We start from the raw sequence: 16,455 nt of genomic DNA on the forward strand, positions 1-16,455 counted from the left end.
GCATTCTTTTACTTAAAAAAAAAGAAAAAAATATGGATATTATATATTAGGATTGTTCATTCTGTTCTATTTTAATATAAATTTTTATTTATTTAAGAAGTTAAACATAGTTACTTTACTCAGGGATTTAATTATTTAAACTATTTTTTTTATTAAATGCATAACAATTTTATTACGTCGATATTATCTATATAATCCCTTTTAATTTAGGTAAGATAAAATAACAAGAAGCTGTATACCTAATTCAGGCATGCAATAAATTAGTTTCTAAAAATATAAAATATCGAAATTTGATGCTTAATGTTTTTGAAATCAACCCCTTTTGTATGAAATTGAAAGAAATTATATGGTTGTAATTTGTTTAGTTTTTGTTTATATGTACATTTTTCAACTACGAAAAATATTTTTAATCATTTTATTTTACGATACCTTAATTACTAAGTTAAAAAGACTTTATACTTTTTAACAAACGAATTCAACAAGTATACAAGTTTTTACACAATTTCAAATTCCTTATTCAACCTTGTTAGATCTCTGAAATAGAAAAAAAGTTACACGTATGGATCAAAATTTGATGGTTTGCATTTTGAAAGTATTTGCCAATCATACCTGTTTTCTATAGCTTCGTTTAAGTGATATTTGTGCATTAACGAAACGACAAGTCTCAGTGTTGACCAAATCGTGTTCGACATGGTTTTTGGCGAAAAACTCTCACCCTGCATTCCACGTCCAGCAGCTTGTTGATTTAAAGCTACTACCAGGTGTTCACCCGCTTCTCTGTAAACAAAATTAGTAACTTTATGATGTGAGAAATATCATGTGAATACTGTATAGAAAAATGTTATTTACTTATATGCGCCAAGATTAATGCAAGAAATTCCGAGATTGTAACGAGCTCTGATGAATCCAGGTGATAATTTTAAGGCATGATGGTATGCATTTATAGCTTCTTCTGACTTTTGACCATTCGCTAAAGTTGCTCCTAATCTATTCCATAATCTGGAATCCTTCCGGAAAATAACACATTTTAAATGACACATGATAATTACTTATATGTAACAGAAAAAGATTTGATCCAAAATACATACGTGCGGGCGTACTTGCAACGCCGCTTGAAAGCAATCGCTGGCTTTATCATATTCATTAGATAAATTAAAAAGTACTCCTAATCCACACTGAACATCTGCATCTATTTCATTGCACGGATTCATTCGTGCCGCTTGAATATATAGATTCTTTACTTCCGCGTGCACATCACTAAACAAGTACTTATATAAGTAGAGTATTAGTAAATATATTCATATTTGTTGAAGTTCATTACTTACTCGAATAGAATAGATGATACGCTGGACTTTGGATGTTGTTCAGTGTTTGTTTTTCGTATCGATAGATGCTTATATTTTTCATTTTTTAATAACCACTCTTTGAGAGTTACACATGCTTGATTTTGATAAGATTCATTTGTATATGAAACTGCAAGTGCCATAAGAGCAGCACCGTTTACAGGATCCAGATTTAGACAACGTTTTAAAGCAGAAATAGCTAATGGATCTTGTTCATTCTCAGCTTGTGTTTTACCGAGAAGCAGCCAGGCCTCTGGATTATTTTCATCTTGTTGCACCGCTGCTTCAAAACACAATATGGCACTTGGTAAATCTCCAGCTTCCAATCTTTTCTTACCCTCTTCGAATGCATTGGGTAAATCTTTCATAGGATTCTCTTCGTGAAATTCATAATCTTTAAATGGATCGTAAAATGTATCATACTCTGACAGCCATGGGTGCTTAGAGGATAATTCCTCGGATGATGATATCTTTTCCCATTCATTTTGAAGTTTTAAAAATGCAGATTCGTAATTTTCTGTCTCTATAAAATAGAAATTACCCTTTGTACACATAATTAGTCAGTAAGAAGTGTATACCAATTTAGATACTGAAATGTCCACTTACCTGATAAAGCATTTTCTTTTTGAAATTCATCTATCCAATTAGCAGCAACAGCTAATTCTTCTTTTACCTCATTTTCCTGACTACTATCTGTTGAAGTTTTGTCCTCGTTTGACGTTTGATTATCTTTCTCGTACTGTTCTGTCCAGTCTTTGTTTGTATTATGTATATCTGGCAGTGCTTCTTGATTGTTTTCTAAGGGTATTTCTCCTTCTTGTTTCATAAATTTCATAAATTTTGAGTATTCAAAATTAGGATTATCATTGTTCTCTATTGCTTCCGTTGGATGTTCCATGTTTATGTTACTCTGTATGGCATCTATACTATGCTCTATATATTCCTCTGCCCATTTTGGTCCTAATCCAAGTTCATGCTGCGGGTGATCCAAAACATTCGAAGTTTGTTCTACTTCAGGATTCCAAATATCATCGGCGTGATGTTCCTGTGTCGAAAAAAGGAATAGTCAATATCTATTTTATTGTATAATGCTATTTAATATATAAATAGCAGTGACAAAATGAAATTTACATTAAAATGACGTCCAGATTCAAGATACTGATTTGCCCAAGCTGTATCTAAACTGGTTAATTCTTGAGCAACTCCTGGCGCTGCTATAGGTGGATGAATGTTTTGATCAATTTCACGCATTTCTTGTAATAAATTATCCATTCTAAATGTTTGAGGACATGTAGGGTTTTCTTCTAAAAATTGTTTAACTAACTGATCTGAATCTGAAGCTTGAAATGGTTCCACAGGCTCAAAAGGACGATGTATTCCTTCTTCTTTGAATCCATGATCGCGTACAAAGTGTGATGTTAAGCGAATTAAAGGACTAGGTCCTCCACAGTCACCCTCAACTAATTCTCGGAATGCCATTATTCCTTTTTCCTCTTTTTTTAATATCAAAATTTACCTGAATAGTGGTTCAAAAAGCACTCTTATTAACATTGAAAAATGCAATCCACACTAATAATAGAATTATACAAGACGTATTTAAAAAACATTATTTCGACGTCGAACAAATCACATGCACAGCTGATTCACATAATTTAAAATTAAAATGAAATGTATTTTAATTTCTCACATTCTAATAGATATTAGGCACTCGATTGGGATATCGCTGAGATAAAATATTTACGTAAAAATTTGCTTGCACAATATTAAAATTCGGTAATATCGATGTTTTTGTTGGGGAAACGAACGTTCGCAAATAAAATAGGATATAAATATTCGTATGAGAATAAAATTCACGAACCTCTCTCCGTTTTTAATATAATTAAATATTGCGATGGTACTGTTGATGGTAAACGTGCTTTATATCAAGCTTTACTACTGTTTAAGATTGTTCATTCCCCTGCCATCGGACAATATCGGTAGCCTGCATTGAATAAACTTCGCTGGGTGATGGTGGGGTGCGCAAAATTATCATAGCAAATGTACAAAGTTAACGTTAGGGCAACCTGCATATTATAAAGACATTCTTCGTACGTTGTTAGCTAACGAACGTCAAATCATGGACAAGTTGCTGAACTATCTGAAGTCTTGAACACCTTTTCTGTAACGACTAATACGTATGAATGTGTGCGTGTACGATATGCACCAGTAATATGATTTTATATGTATATTATATTTTATTGTTAAATTAAAATTTTCTTTCTCTCTCTTTCTGGCTACTCGAATAATATTTTACGATTACTTAAAGTTTCTGCCAATAATAGTAACATCATTTTACATCTTGCATATACAATTCAAGATTGCTCTCGTAAACATTTATAAATTGGACATTCGTACATTTAGAACGAAAATAGATGAAGAGAATTTTATTTAAATACAGAACATAATGATAGGCAATGTGGTACGTTTTAGAATAGCAAAATTAAACAATACGTATTAACATTTTTAGGCATTAAAATTGGACAAAATTCCTGTGAAACCACCCGTTACCGTTCAACTTAATCGCAACGCCATCGGGTGACTACCACAGAGACTACAACGAACGTTACATCTAAAAAGTGGTTTAGTTCTCAATCAATGACTTGCTCGAGTTTTTAGATAGTAAAAACGTTTACCACTTGTGCGGAGTTTTGTTCCATTCGTATATTATTAAACGAGAGAATATTGTGAGTACGGGACCGAAGTAACGAAAATTGAAACATGAACGATTTCGCAAAATCTCAACTTATGAAATACGGGTGGACGGAAGGTATGATTTTGAAAGTATATTTCACGATAATAAAATATGTACATAAAAATTATATAAATATTGTATACACCATGCGCGTTCAAAATATATATTTGAATTTCTATGCTCTTCGTTGGAGTAATATAAGTTAACGTATTCAATTGTGTGCATACAGATTGAAAATAGAGCAATAATGATCATTGTGACTGTGCATGATTAATATTTGCAAAAGGTTTAAAAATTTGTTGATACAGGTAAAGGTTTAGGTAAACACGAAAACGGTATTACACAAGCATTAAGACCAAAATTAAAATTCGATACTGTTGGAATGGGACACGGAGATAAAGAATGGAATAATTGGTGGGAAAGTGGTTTTAATAAAGCGGCTAACAGTATCATGGTTGAATCCGATACTTGCGGCGTCTCTATATCTGTTTCAAAAGAAAACGCAACTGATGATTTTACCAAAGAGGATCCCAATAAAAATAAACCGAAAAATATCTATGAAAATTTCCTTAAAACTTCTACACTTCTTAATGGCAATCTGATAGGAGAAACCAATGTTTATCTGCCCAAGAATAAAAGCATTACAGAAAGTGTTACTCAAGTTCCTTTAACGGATGAAGAATTATTTAATATATGCGGCGGTAGAACTGCTCATAAAGGGGCTAGGCATGGATTAATGTTAAATGGGAAGCTGAAAAGAATCGCAGAACAAGAAGAAGATTTATTAAACAGAAGTTCATGTATAAGCGTGTCAGAAAAATTGCGGAAAACGAACGACCCGCAGCAAGATGACAAACATAGGAAGATTAATGATGGAAACACAGTATCAGTTATAAAAGATTTAAGTCACCGCTTAAATACTTTGTGTAATGTAAGTGATACCGAAAAGAAAGTTGTGTTAGAGGAAGTAGCAAAAGACGAATTGAAGTGGAATAAGAAAGAGAAGAGTAGAAAAAGGAAAAGGAAGAAAGAAAAGCGAAAAGATTCAATACCTTGTAATGTTGAGAGTATCGAAAAAGAGGATGCATATAATAAACTAGATGATATATCATTGCCTGTCGCTCAAAATTTGGAAAAACAAATAACCGAGAAAACTGTTCAAGAACAGTTAAATAACTATGTTGAGTTTGATCAAGATAGAGATATTTCTGTAAGGAAGAAGAAGAAAAAGAAAAAATTGAAAGAGAAAAAATATTTAGATAATCAATATGAAAATATCATTAATACATGGGAAGATGAAGAAATACATAATTCTAAAAGGAAGAAGTTTAAAAAATCACATAAAAATATAGACTTTAGTACAAAGAAGATTAAATATGAAGATGGTAATATGTTAGATCACAATACATTCAAGTGTTACAATTATGAATTTCAAACAGAATTTTCTTGTAACAATGTGCCTGTGGAATACGATAAAAACAGAGATTCATCAGTTCACACAGTAGAATCTTTCCCAGCAGATACGTATTTTAAACAAAAGATAGCTCATATAAATGCTAAGATAAAAAAAAAGAAACGGGCAAAATTACGTAAAAAAGAAAAGATTAAATTAATTAAAATAACAGAAAGTTTAGAGGCTGTTCATTTTAATACCGAAGAAGAGACTGTAGAAAAAAATATTGAAGAGAAATCAAAAGCAATAGTAAAGAAAATAATGGCAACTGATATTACAACTGATAAAACTAAGTCTTTGAAAAAGAAAAGGAAACAAAGTGTGCATTTAAAAGATTTTTAATTAAAAATCTACTGTAATTGAATAATTGTGTATAAATATTAAACAATAAATAACTGTATATATAAATATTTATGCATATACTACATCTTATAATGCATGTAAAATATCTACATAACATGTATTTATTTGTTAAATATGTAATTAATATTTTTATAAATATGTTCTAATTGATTAAAATTTGATGAAACATACAATATCTTAGTATAAGCGTTGTTGGTTTCTCTCCTTTTTGTAAGAAGAATTAAAATTTTAGAACAGTTTTAGATAATCTATGATCATGTGAAGTATACAAAATAATAAGATGCTGTATGGTCTATCTAAAAAACAACATACAAACATGGTAATGCTTTTAATAAAAATATGTTATTTTAAAATTCATCAGATTTTTATTTTTAAAAATACACTTTTCTCGTTATGTAAAACTTAGCTTTTATAGAAATCAATGGACAATATGTGCAGAAATATATACAACGAATTAACTATTATGTAGCACCAAATTTTGTAATATGATTGAAAAACTTCGAAAAGTTGATGAATTTTTCGAGTAATAAATTTATATAAAATAAGAGATTTCTATAAGGCCATTGGAGAATACTCCTTAAAGGTTTTTTTTTAATTTCGCTTTCACTAGTGAACAAATCTCACTCGACAAGCTTAATAAATATCAATTCATACTATTCAATTAAACTAATAGTAGACTTAGACATTAACATTCTACATATGTATTTCGCGTTAGGAGTATTAAGGAATGTAGTCCTTTCTTAGATCTGTAATCAGTAAAATATCGTATAAAATGATAATCAATATTGGTATTTGATCATCATCATTATTATAAGTATTACTAGCATTAATTGATACATTATAACTTTTACAAAATTTTATATATCCTCAACATACGATAACCTACATCAAAATCTTATTCTTAATTGCTAATGTATGTCATTGATACTTAAATAAATAATGCGATATGACTTCAACTGCAATATTTTGCAAGAATTACATTCATCAAAATATTGGATGGATGAAGTTGTTTCTTTTAACAACTTTTCTACTAAAACTTGCACTGTTTCTGTATATACGACTCATTAAAGATGATTACAATATTATAAGTAATAAAGAACATGCATCAATTTGAAAGTATTACAATATATCACAAAGTAATTACAGTACTTAAGTATGAAATAATACTAATACTTTATAATTTGGACTGTATACAAACTTTAAACAGAATAAACTTTTATCAATAAAATAACTATTAAAAATAGTTGGAATAGGCACAAATAGCAAAATATACATATATTTTATATATATATATATATATATATATATATATACGTTCTTATAACAATTCTTACAGAATTGTGAAAAATTTAATATCTTTTCTATTTAGGCAATAAGTGTAATATAATACACTTGAAATATGTGTTACATATTTTCTGCTGTTTGTTAAATATTACACTTAGTGAGATAAATATAATAAAAATCTGAACTATATACATAAAAATTATCAGGAATATAACTTCGAGACAATAGTGTCTTTATAACAAATTAAAAATAATTTATGCTAACTTGGAATAGAACAATACCTCTAAAATTCTTGAGTTTGTGGGGAAATGATATAAAATTAAGATCTAAAACTTCGAGTAGTTAATAATACGTATAACAATTAATGAAATTCTAGAGGAAGTATAATCAAATTGTGCAAAACACTTGTTTCGTCAAAGAAGTAATGCAGATCTTTTGTAAATAGGCAAGCAAGTAAACTTACACGGCAAATCTAATTGACAGTATTTCTTAACAATTATTGCTATTCAAATGGAAAAATAGTCTGCAAAGCACTTTTCTCTTTCTCTCTTTCTCTCTTTCTCTCTTTCTCTCTCTTACGCCCTCTGATAGTTCTTTAATAGAAAAGTCAGATCTATTAAAAATTTTAGTATTACTCTGTTTTGTAATTATTATAAGAGAAAAATCATTGACCTATTTCTTACTATTACCTTTTCATAAACATTAAATCAATAATAAATAACATATACGTGATGCTTATAAAATTTTCAATAATTTAAACGCATTTGTTGTTGGTTCTCCTTTTCACTATATAATATCCAATGTTCTTACCATTTTTACTTACAGTAACTGATTTTTTATCATTATGATTACTACAAGACAGATTCGTATCATTTAGTTTGTTCCATATTACATACATAGTAGATATGTTAACTTTGTGTTGTGTAATAGCGTTTTTTAACGTACAAGCCTCTAGTTTACGTGGAACATAACTAAATCCAAGATGATTTGCAGGTCGTATCTTTGCACGTTTCGCGCAAAGGCCAGTAATGTAAACATCTTCCAAGTGAAGTAACGGTGTTGTCAATGCTGCATGATACAATTTAAAGGCTACATCTAAACTCATCACATACCCAGTACCAGATAAATAATTAGGATATACTTTTTCTGAGTACATGTATTTTGGTGTATACCTAATTAAACATATTTGCTTTGATTACATCTATATATTCTTATACTATATATTTATTTTCTACTACAAATGGTTACTTACCATTTATTATTTGGATCTAAAATGGGTTTGGCATTGCAGATGAGGGAACCTAATAATGTGTTAGTAGACTGTGATCTTGACTGCAATGTTTTCATTAATGTAGGAATATTTACAAACATATCGTCATCTGTTTTCATTAGATACTTTGCTTGACCACAATTTGACGTTACCCATTTCAACATCATTACAGATTTTAATGTTAAGTTATTGTATGTGTCATGAAATTGTTCCTGAATAATATCATTATATTGTTGATTTTCTTCAGCTATTATGCCCTGTAATATAATTTTTCGTTAATTTACATAGCTGATATAGTCTTCATAAAATGAATTTTGCACATGTACTCACATTAAGAGTTTCATTGCCATTTTGTCCTAGAAGAAATGCTATCTTCACAGTTGAATTGTATATATTATCTAAATTAGTTTTATTTGCCCAAGTGTTCCTTATAGCTGTTCTAGCTGAGATATTTGGTACAGCAGAACAAATGATTATGAGAAGATATGGAGATGGAGAACATATACCAGATGGGTTTAAAATTGAAGTTGTATTTTCCGGATGAATATATATGCTAAGATCTCTTGAAGTATTATAAGTCCATCCTGGTAATTGTGCTGTAAATTGTTAAAAAAAAAAGAAAAAAAAAGAGTAAAAGAAAGAATAAGAATATACTTTCTACCCTTTAATTGTGTAAAGAGAATTATATTTACAAAACTGTTTCCTTTAATTTTATGCATCCCAATAAAATCAAATAATTATTTTAATTCAATATTATTTAAGCATTTTAGAATAAGTAGATGGAACAAGGAAAACTAACTATTGCATTTTTACTACTACTGTATTTTCTACCATTCAGATTTTATTCTTTACTTAACATAAGTTGAATAAATTACTTTTATTTACCGTTGACAGATATATTTACTTTATTTGTTTGTCTCGTTACACATTTCATAGCATGTAAATATATTCTCCTATGGTAGGGTATATTCGCTTATCTAATTTATCATATCTTTTGCAAGTTTAAATTTATATATTTTATAAAATTCAAGATGTGGAGAAACTACTTGGTAATTGTAAGCAGTAAACTGGTTGCAAATCTCTATATCAAGGCCTGTTAGTTTATAATGTAACGAAAGCTCGAGCAATGTTAGTGGATGCATACCTACTGAGGCTACCAAATATGAAACACCAATATGGTCTGCAGGAGATGAAGTCTCACCTAAGCCTGAAAATGGGCCTTGGGCAGAATGATATGCCGGTACATATAATAAGCCTAATGTAGCCAAAATCACAAATCCTATTGCTAATCTTCGAACAAATGATATTTTTCCTTTAACTATTCCATTATTATTTATATTAGTGGCTGATGGTAATTCCAATGGCAATAGTCGCAATCTGTCCATCTAAGAAATCATAAGTATGTTTCTGTATACATTTTCTTAATTACTTATTAATAATTGAAATAACTTTATAAATATATAAAATCCATTACGTAAAATGAATCAATTACTCATTTGATCGTGCAGCTTGCAATATAAATGTTTATTTAAAAAAAAGTAGATAACAATTGTGCTCCTTGATTCATCATGCCAGACAAGAAAAGGTTTAATTAACTTTTCGAGATATATATCATATAAATACATCTTTTATGTTAATACATTCAAGATGAACTTTATATTAATTTTAATTCATTTAACTATACAAGTAATATCAAACGTTAATATAAATATAAAAATTCAATCGTTAAATTAAATAGAACGTAAGGGTGTAAACAATCTTACCTCTTAGACGCGATTATTGCGTTAAGCAGCAATTGACAGCTCTCCATTTACCTCCGCCGTAAAATCACACTTATGATTTATATCGCTGGAATGTACGAACACTTTAAAGAAGATAATACAAAAATTAAGAGAAATAATTTTTATCTCGGTCTACGTACTTTTTAATGTTCATATATACATATTTACTTAATTAAATTCGGTAATATACGGAGTATTTGCATTGAGATTCTCTATCACAGACGATACCATGTAAGAAACCATTAGATATTGTGCGAACATAGTACCACCTGAAGTTTGTTAGTCGAGTTTCAATTGTTGGATAGTAATAGTGTGTTGTTTACATGGAACAACAAGAAACAGTTATTTGAGAGAATCATTTCGCGTTCGCATTGTGATTTTTGTTCGTTACGTTTAATTACTATTGTTGAGTTATATTTTTATTTTAGCAAATTGTTAATAATCGGTATTAAGTCACGTTGTTGAATTAAGAGGTTAAAGGGAACAAGAAATAAACAAAGTTAGTTACGAAGAATTGGGGCTCAGTGGCAGCTGCAAAATGAAATATTTATATATTTATCTAAATTTGATGATTATATTCTAATTAAATAATTGCCTCCCTTTAGAAACTTTTTCGATCACGTAATGTTGATAAAAGATTAGTTATTATTTTCGTTGAACATACATATGTTTGACATTTTAAACTATAACCTCTTTGTATATTCAAATGAACATTTACCTTTTGTACATTAGAATTAAAGTTTATCTTTTGAATTGACCATCAATCATGATTAAAGCTATATTAGTATTTAATAACCATGGAAAGCCTAGGCTTTCCAAATTTTATCAGTACTTTGTAAGTATAGTAACAATTAGAATGCTATTGTTACAATGGTAGTATTTAGTATAATGCGTTTTTTTTTCTTTCCTTCAGAATGAGGATATGCAACAACAAATAATAAAAGAGACGTTTCAATTAGTCTCGAAGAGAGATGACAATGTTTGTAATTTTTTGGAAGGCGGAAGTTTAATCGGCGGATCTGATTACAAGTTGATTTACCGACATTACGCCACATTGTATTTTGTATTCTGTGTTGATAGTTCAGAATCAGAATTGGGAATTCTAGATTTAATTCAAGTTTTTGTCGAAACATTGGACAAATGTTTTGAAAATGTATGCGAATTGGATCTTATCTTTCATGTGGACAAAGTTCATTACATACTTAATGAATTAGTAATGGGTGGGATGGTATTGGAAACGAATATGACTGAAATACTAACAAGAATTGAAGATCAAAATAAATTGGAAAAGCAAGAGGTAAGTAATATTTTACAATCAGCATTTAATTGATTAATATATATGTTGTATGTTTAAGCTTTAGTTGTGTAATTCATGGTTATTAAAGATAACAAGTTTTGTGTATTGTATAGCAATGCACTGTGATAAAGTTTAACTTGCTAAATCACAGTTGTGATAACTGATGTATGCAAACGTCCCTTAACTTTTCGGGCCCAATTAAGTCATAATTTATATACTAAATCTTTGAATTAGTAAAAGAAACAGATAGAGAGACATTCAATGTTTCATTGATAATGTTTTCTGGGCTTGAAGAAGTTAACAGCCTATAGCAGTTTATTCGTTAGCTGTGCATGCATTGGAATGTTTCGTAGAGCAGTTTCATATGGTGGTAGGACTGATTGACCTAACATGAATTTTAGGGAACTTACAAATCAGGACGATCTTGCTCACCTCGTCCGTTTGTCCTTCTGGGGCCCCCTCCCTAAGTAAATCGGCAGTAAAAAATCAGATCATTTTATACACGCTCATTCCTTTGTATAATTTATCTGTGATCTCTTTTTTTCACCAAGAATTTTAAGACATAAATCTCTCGTAGCTTTACAAAATGAGTACTCATAACACGCATGGTGCTAACGTTTGTAAATGTCTGCTCGGTAACAGTGCCTTAATGCAAATGTATACGTCGCTATGCTCTAAGAATAAAATGTGTACTGCATAGCTATTCATTTGTCTTTACTTCTACTAATTAAATTTAAATTCAAAAATCCTTAGAAATTTTCCGTTTTCCATTTTTTTCCATCCGTATGGTATGTGCAGGCAGGAATCACAGCAGCGCCGGCGCGTGCTGTTTCTGCTGTCAAGAATATGAACATACCGCAACAGATAAAGGATATGAAGTTACCTGATTTGCCACAAGCTATAAAAGATCTCAAATTCTGACCAGCCGTTACTTCGTTGGCTCCAAGCTGACTGGTTTCAACTGCAATTCCAAGTGCAAGTAATACAAGGGTCTTTTTCCCTTCCCTTCAAGCAAATGAAAATGCACCAATACTGACCACAAATTCTTCATATATTTCATCTCAACGATACCAGAGTTAAGTAAAGAGGATTGTCTGATTTCCAAAGAAGAGGATAATTGTATCATGAAATTTGAAAAAATACTTACATTTGACTTTAAAAATAAGGAACTGAAATATATAGTATCCAGAATACTATGCTCAGTACATTAAGAAAGGTAAACATTTATAGTACCATAAATACTGATTCTATGTTTTACGAAGATGCATTATCCTTTTTGTTAGTCTTATGTATAATATTAATGAAATTGCATTTCCTTTACTACATATGTCTAAAGCAGTACATCTGTACAAGTGTTACCTTACTTATGAAACACTTCCATTTAATTATCATTGAAGATAATGTTAAATAATAATGTTACAATGTACCAAACAAGCATGTAATAAATATTACGGTATAATTCACGACAATTATTTATTTTTAAATAACTATTAGACAATTACAGTATTCATACACTTTAGAGTTATGTTTGTTTAATTTTTAAGATAAAATTTTTCATACACATAAAAGTTAAACTAAAATGTTAACAAAAACAGTTTTACAATAACAAATTTACAAAACAAATATTCATTTTTTAGATGTAGTAATTTCATTTCTAAGCGTAGTCCATATATACCCGGTACCTCTTTCTGTAAGCGGTGGTGGATATGGTGTATTTTTAAGTTTATAATAATCTGATGGAGCATGCATTACAAATTCCATGCAGTCCAATTTTCGTGGGAGATCTTCTTCTGGTCCAATGATATACGTCTCTGCACTAAATCCTTCATCAGGCGGTGGACTAAATCCAGGACATACATGCTTGTTACATCTGATATTTTAAGATCAACAATTGAGCTGATGCGTGCTCTTATAATTTACCTTGCAGTGGTTGGCAAAAGCCAAGTAACAGCGGCACTTTTTTCACAGTATTGATCCGTAAGTAAACCACGAATTTGTGCATAATAAATCCCCCCATCGATATCCTGCATAGAAACTATATCGCCTACTTGAAAGTATGTTCCTTTGTAAAATACATGATTGCTTGTAATTGGGGTTGCTGTAGCTGTTGGCGCTTTAACTGGCTAAAAAGTAGAAAAGGAAAAGATAAGACAATATATGTTTTTTCTCCTTAGCGTTTAGAAAAGCAAGAGACACACAGTTTTTTTAAATAAATTTCTTCTTCCTTTTCCTTTAGGTACAATCTTATGTGGAACTGATTTAGAATTACAATATCTTGTGATCCTTGTACTTCTTCTAGTGGGTTTTATCGAACCACCTTTATCCTCGTCTTCGTTTTTTGTGGTTGAGCTCGCCTCGGAATTTCTTTCTTCTTCCAGACAAGCGTTACAAAGGTTACCGGCTTCGGTTGAGTGCCAAAGCGGGGTCTCTCGAGTCCCACACTTGACACATTCGGGTTTGTTGCCGAGTGGCATCGAATTTTCAATCAATTTAATTTCATTAATAATTTATCTAGTAATATTCAATGGTTAAACATTTTTTCAATCTGTTTCTCGATCTTTTTATCATTTGAATTCCATTCACTATCATTTTGATCGTACACAATGTAATACCGAATGAAAGTTAAACGGTGTCATTTATGGAAAAAAATATGAAAGTTATCAAAATGTTTGTTGTAAAACTTCTACATTTCCACATCATCCACGATACACAGTACACAATTGCAAATGTATACAGTAGCTGCAAACATAAAGTAATACAATGTGAGAAATTCAACAGTTACTAAGAAAATAGTCAGTCAGTGTGTCCAGTGCATACAAAATCCCTAGTAAACGCGTACATTTTCATAAAATTTGTGGGAAAATTCAAGAGATATAAATAAGTTTAATTGTTATAGATATATATATATATATTTCTGATGACATAAATAACAATATATAATATGCAAAAACAATTTTTATTAAAATCTGATTGGTCTTTCACATAGTGATATCATTGCATACTAAATTCATTAGTATTCAATCCTTATTTTCTTATATAAATGTACATTTTTATATTGCCATTCATTTACCGTATAAAGAGGATGAAACTGTGACGTTACATAAGATCGTATTAAAATTTGTTAAAATCTGAAAACACACATCTTTTTAGGTACAACTACAAAGTGATCATTCATGAGGGTATGTATGTAAATATAATTTTCTTCTTCCTCTCTTTCCCTAATGACTTGTTTCTAATCGTCTTATTTCTCTCGAAATTTCAGCTTTCCGTGCTAGCTTGTCAAGTATTTCTTTCTCTGGATTTTTTAACAACCCAGCTTTTATCTTTTCCTCCAATGTTTCGATTTCTCGAATTTTTTTTCTTAAATTTTTTAATCTCTTTTGCGGATCTGACATCGAATTTTCAGACTGAGTTGGAACATTTGGTTTGGGTGGTAAAGTTTGATTGCTAGATGCTGTCTTTGCATTGGATTGTGCTTTATTATTATGTGACAATGATTCTTTCTTTTCTTCTGGTTCAGAAAGCGTAGTTTTGGCTAGTTCTTCTGTTATACGCTCGGTTGTTTTATTTTTGTTTTTTTTCTTCTTCTTTTTAACTTCTGTTTTGACCTGAACACCAGGAACGGTTTTAGATTTTGCTGCTAATAATGCTTCTTGTTTAGCTTTATGCTCTGCTATGAATTCTGGACTTGCACCTATCGGATACGTGGGCTTATTTTTTATTTGTTTACCTTTGCTTTCATATCTGCAAACAGAAGACATTGAAAATGCGTAAAATAATATAAAAGTCGCCTCAATATTTTCTTCCAAATTATTATTACTTACAATGGAACTTCTTCTTGAGGTATATAACCATCTTTGACACGACGTGGTTTGCGCCATGTCCCGTCTGGACGTTGACTGGCAGGGATGAATGTTCCGCCTATTGAAAAATTTGTAATGAAAGAAAATGAATTTTATGAATCAATGTTATCACATTTTGCGTGTAACTTTATCACATTACTTTCTCTGTATTCTATTTAGAACGCTACATATACTTTATTGCCAATATTGATAGTATTTATTATAAATTTTGGGTAAAATAATGTCAGAACTTGTCTTGAATTTTGTACAATAAAGGTTGTTTACATGTTACAGGTTATAAATAATGCAGTGCTGAAAGTAAAAAAAATGAATTAACGAAACAGAATTTATTACCTTGTTCGTCTTTAATGTAAGCCGAAGCCATAGTTAATTAGTATGGTGGTCTTTTCTGCGTAAATATTGTTTGTTATATTTCTTAATAATTCTAACTATCCTCGTGCCATTTTGCGATCGCGAGGACCTCAAACGCTCAAAAAATACATAAGTATTTCCATGCGATTGTAAGATGTCGCTACTACATAGTTATTCCACATAGAATAACATTTTTAAATTACTATCTGGTGTTCTGAAATACCGATCGTTAAAAAAAATGTACTATGAAATTCGTAGCTTTTTTACACGATCGGTATTTTAGAGATTACGATACGAAGTCATCGACAGTTGGAGTGGTATGATGAAAGAAATCATTCATCGCTAAGCTAGGTGCTTACTTTGGTATCGAATAACCTGATGATAAAACGCATTACTCCGTTCGAGATACGTGACCTAGTTTATCGACTATTCAGTGCTGTGTTTTTCTTCTTTACATCCATGTATTTCTGGTGGCATTATCCGTGATAAGATATTAATACAGTTATTATTATTATTGTTTCAGATTTTTTATCAGTATTGGAGTATTTTCAGTCAACCAGTTACGTCGTAGGACCAAAGGATATGATACGACACAGGGCGATTGGTTGCAATTACGCAATATTTTCGAGTATACCAGTGATCACAAGTGTACGGCTACATCGGTGAGTAACCATCTTTATTACATGGGTATTATTTATTTATTAAGCTGAGTTTTTTTT

General features: G+C 30.4%; 6 protein-coding genes across 8 annotated transcripts; 2 read left to right on the forward strand and 4 right to left on the reverse strand.

Moving 5' to 3' along the window:
* Window positions 1-401: 401 nt before the first annotated feature.
* Pex5 (peroxisomal biogenesis factor 5) lies at window positions 402-3,344 on the reverse strand. 2 transcript variants are annotated; one of them, XM_076909349.1, is made up of 9 exons: window positions 3,202-3,344; window positions 2,668-2,859; window positions 2,475-2,557; window positions 1,950-2,388; window positions 1,326-1,866; window positions 1,089-1,257; window positions 850-1,007; window positions 610-777; window positions 402-534 (listed from the first exon to the last, which is right to left on the reverse strand). In XM_076909349.1, exons 2-9 carry the CDS (start codon window positions 2,738-2,740, stop codon window positions 495-497), a joined length of 1,671 nt encoding a protein of 556 aa, XP_076765464.1. In that variant the 5' UTR covers window positions 2,741-2,859; window positions 3,202-3,344; the 3' UTR covers window positions 402-494. The 2 variants fall into 2 exon arrangements, with proteins under 2 accessions (XP_076765464.1, XP_076765463.1); XM_076909348.1 differs by having other exon boundaries at window positions 2,475-2,859.
* Window positions 3,345-3,384: 40 nt separating this feature from the next.
* Window positions 3,385-5,935, forward strand: LOC143432608 (uncharacterized). The gene is made up of 3 exons (XM_076909359.1): window positions 3,385-3,517; window positions 3,850-4,149; window positions 4,383-5,935. The coding sequence occupies exons 2-3, from the start codon at window positions 4,101-4,103 to the stop codon at window positions 5,867-5,869; spliced, it is 1,536 nt and encodes a 511-aa protein (XP_076765474.1). The 5' UTR covers window positions 3,385-3,517; window positions 3,850-4,100; the 3' UTR covers window positions 5,870-5,935.
* A 1,808-nt stretch (window positions 5,936-7,743) lies between these two features.
* LOC143432614 (beta-1,3-galactosyltransferase 1) lies at window positions 7,744-10,345 on the reverse strand. 2 transcript variants are annotated; one of them, XM_076909372.1, is made up of 5 exons: window positions 10,208-10,345; window positions 9,646-9,829; window positions 8,775-9,040; window positions 8,427-8,701; window positions 7,744-8,346 (listed from the first exon to the last, which is right to left on the reverse strand). In XM_076909372.1, the coding sequence occupies exons 2-5, from the start codon at window positions 9,827-9,829 to the stop codon at window positions 7,929-7,931; spliced, it is 1,143 nt and encodes a 380-aa protein (XP_076765487.1). In that variant the 5' UTR covers window positions 10,208-10,345; the 3' UTR covers window positions 7,744-7,928. The 2 variants fall into 2 exon arrangements, with proteins under 2 accessions (XP_076765487.1, XP_076765486.1); XM_076909371.1 differs by having other exon boundaries at window positions 9,589-9,829.
* Window positions 10,346-10,734: 389 nt separating this feature from the next.
* Or (AP-3 complex subunit sigma-2 or) lies at window positions 10,735-12,985 on the forward strand. The gene is made up of 3 exons (XM_076909401.1): window positions 10,735-11,060; window positions 11,139-11,522; window positions 12,321-12,985. Exons 1-3 carry the CDS (start codon window positions 10,992-10,994, stop codon window positions 12,441-12,443), a joined length of 576 nt encoding a protein of 191 aa, XP_076765516.1. The 5' UTR covers window positions 10,735-10,991; the 3' UTR covers window positions 12,444-12,985.
* On the reverse strand, window positions 12,981-14,278 carry LOC143432623 (GATA zinc finger domain-containing protein 1). The gene is made up of 3 exons (XM_076909392.1): window positions 13,721-14,278; window positions 13,443-13,645; window positions 12,981-13,362 (listed from the first exon to the last, which is right to left on the reverse strand). Exons 1-3 carry the CDS (start codon window positions 13,994-13,996, stop codon window positions 13,149-13,151), a joined length of 693 nt encoding a protein of 230 aa, XP_076765507.1. The 5' UTR covers window positions 13,997-14,278; the 3' UTR covers window positions 12,981-13,148.
* A 153-nt stretch (window positions 14,279-14,431) lies between these two features.
* Window positions 14,432-15,857, reverse strand: Pym (partner of Y14 and mago). Its single transcript, XM_076909515.1, has 3 exons — window positions 15,719-15,857; window positions 15,347-15,443; window positions 14,432-15,266 (listed from the first exon to the last, which is right to left on the reverse strand). Exons 1-3 carry the CDS (start codon window positions 15,747-15,749, stop codon window positions 14,741-14,743), a joined length of 654 nt encoding a protein of 217 aa, XP_076765630.1. The 5' UTR covers window positions 15,750-15,857; the 3' UTR covers window positions 14,432-14,740.
* Window positions 15,858-16,455: the final 598 nt, after the last annotated feature.

This window comes from Xylocopa sonorina, chromosome 1 (genome assembly GCF_050948175.1).
Source record: "Xylocopa sonorina isolate GNS202 chromosome 1, iyXylSono1_principal, whole genome shotgun sequence".
In the NCBI taxonomy this organism is placed as follows: Eukaryota; Metazoa; Arthropoda; class Insecta; order Hymenoptera; family Apidae; genus Xylocopa; species Xylocopa sonorina.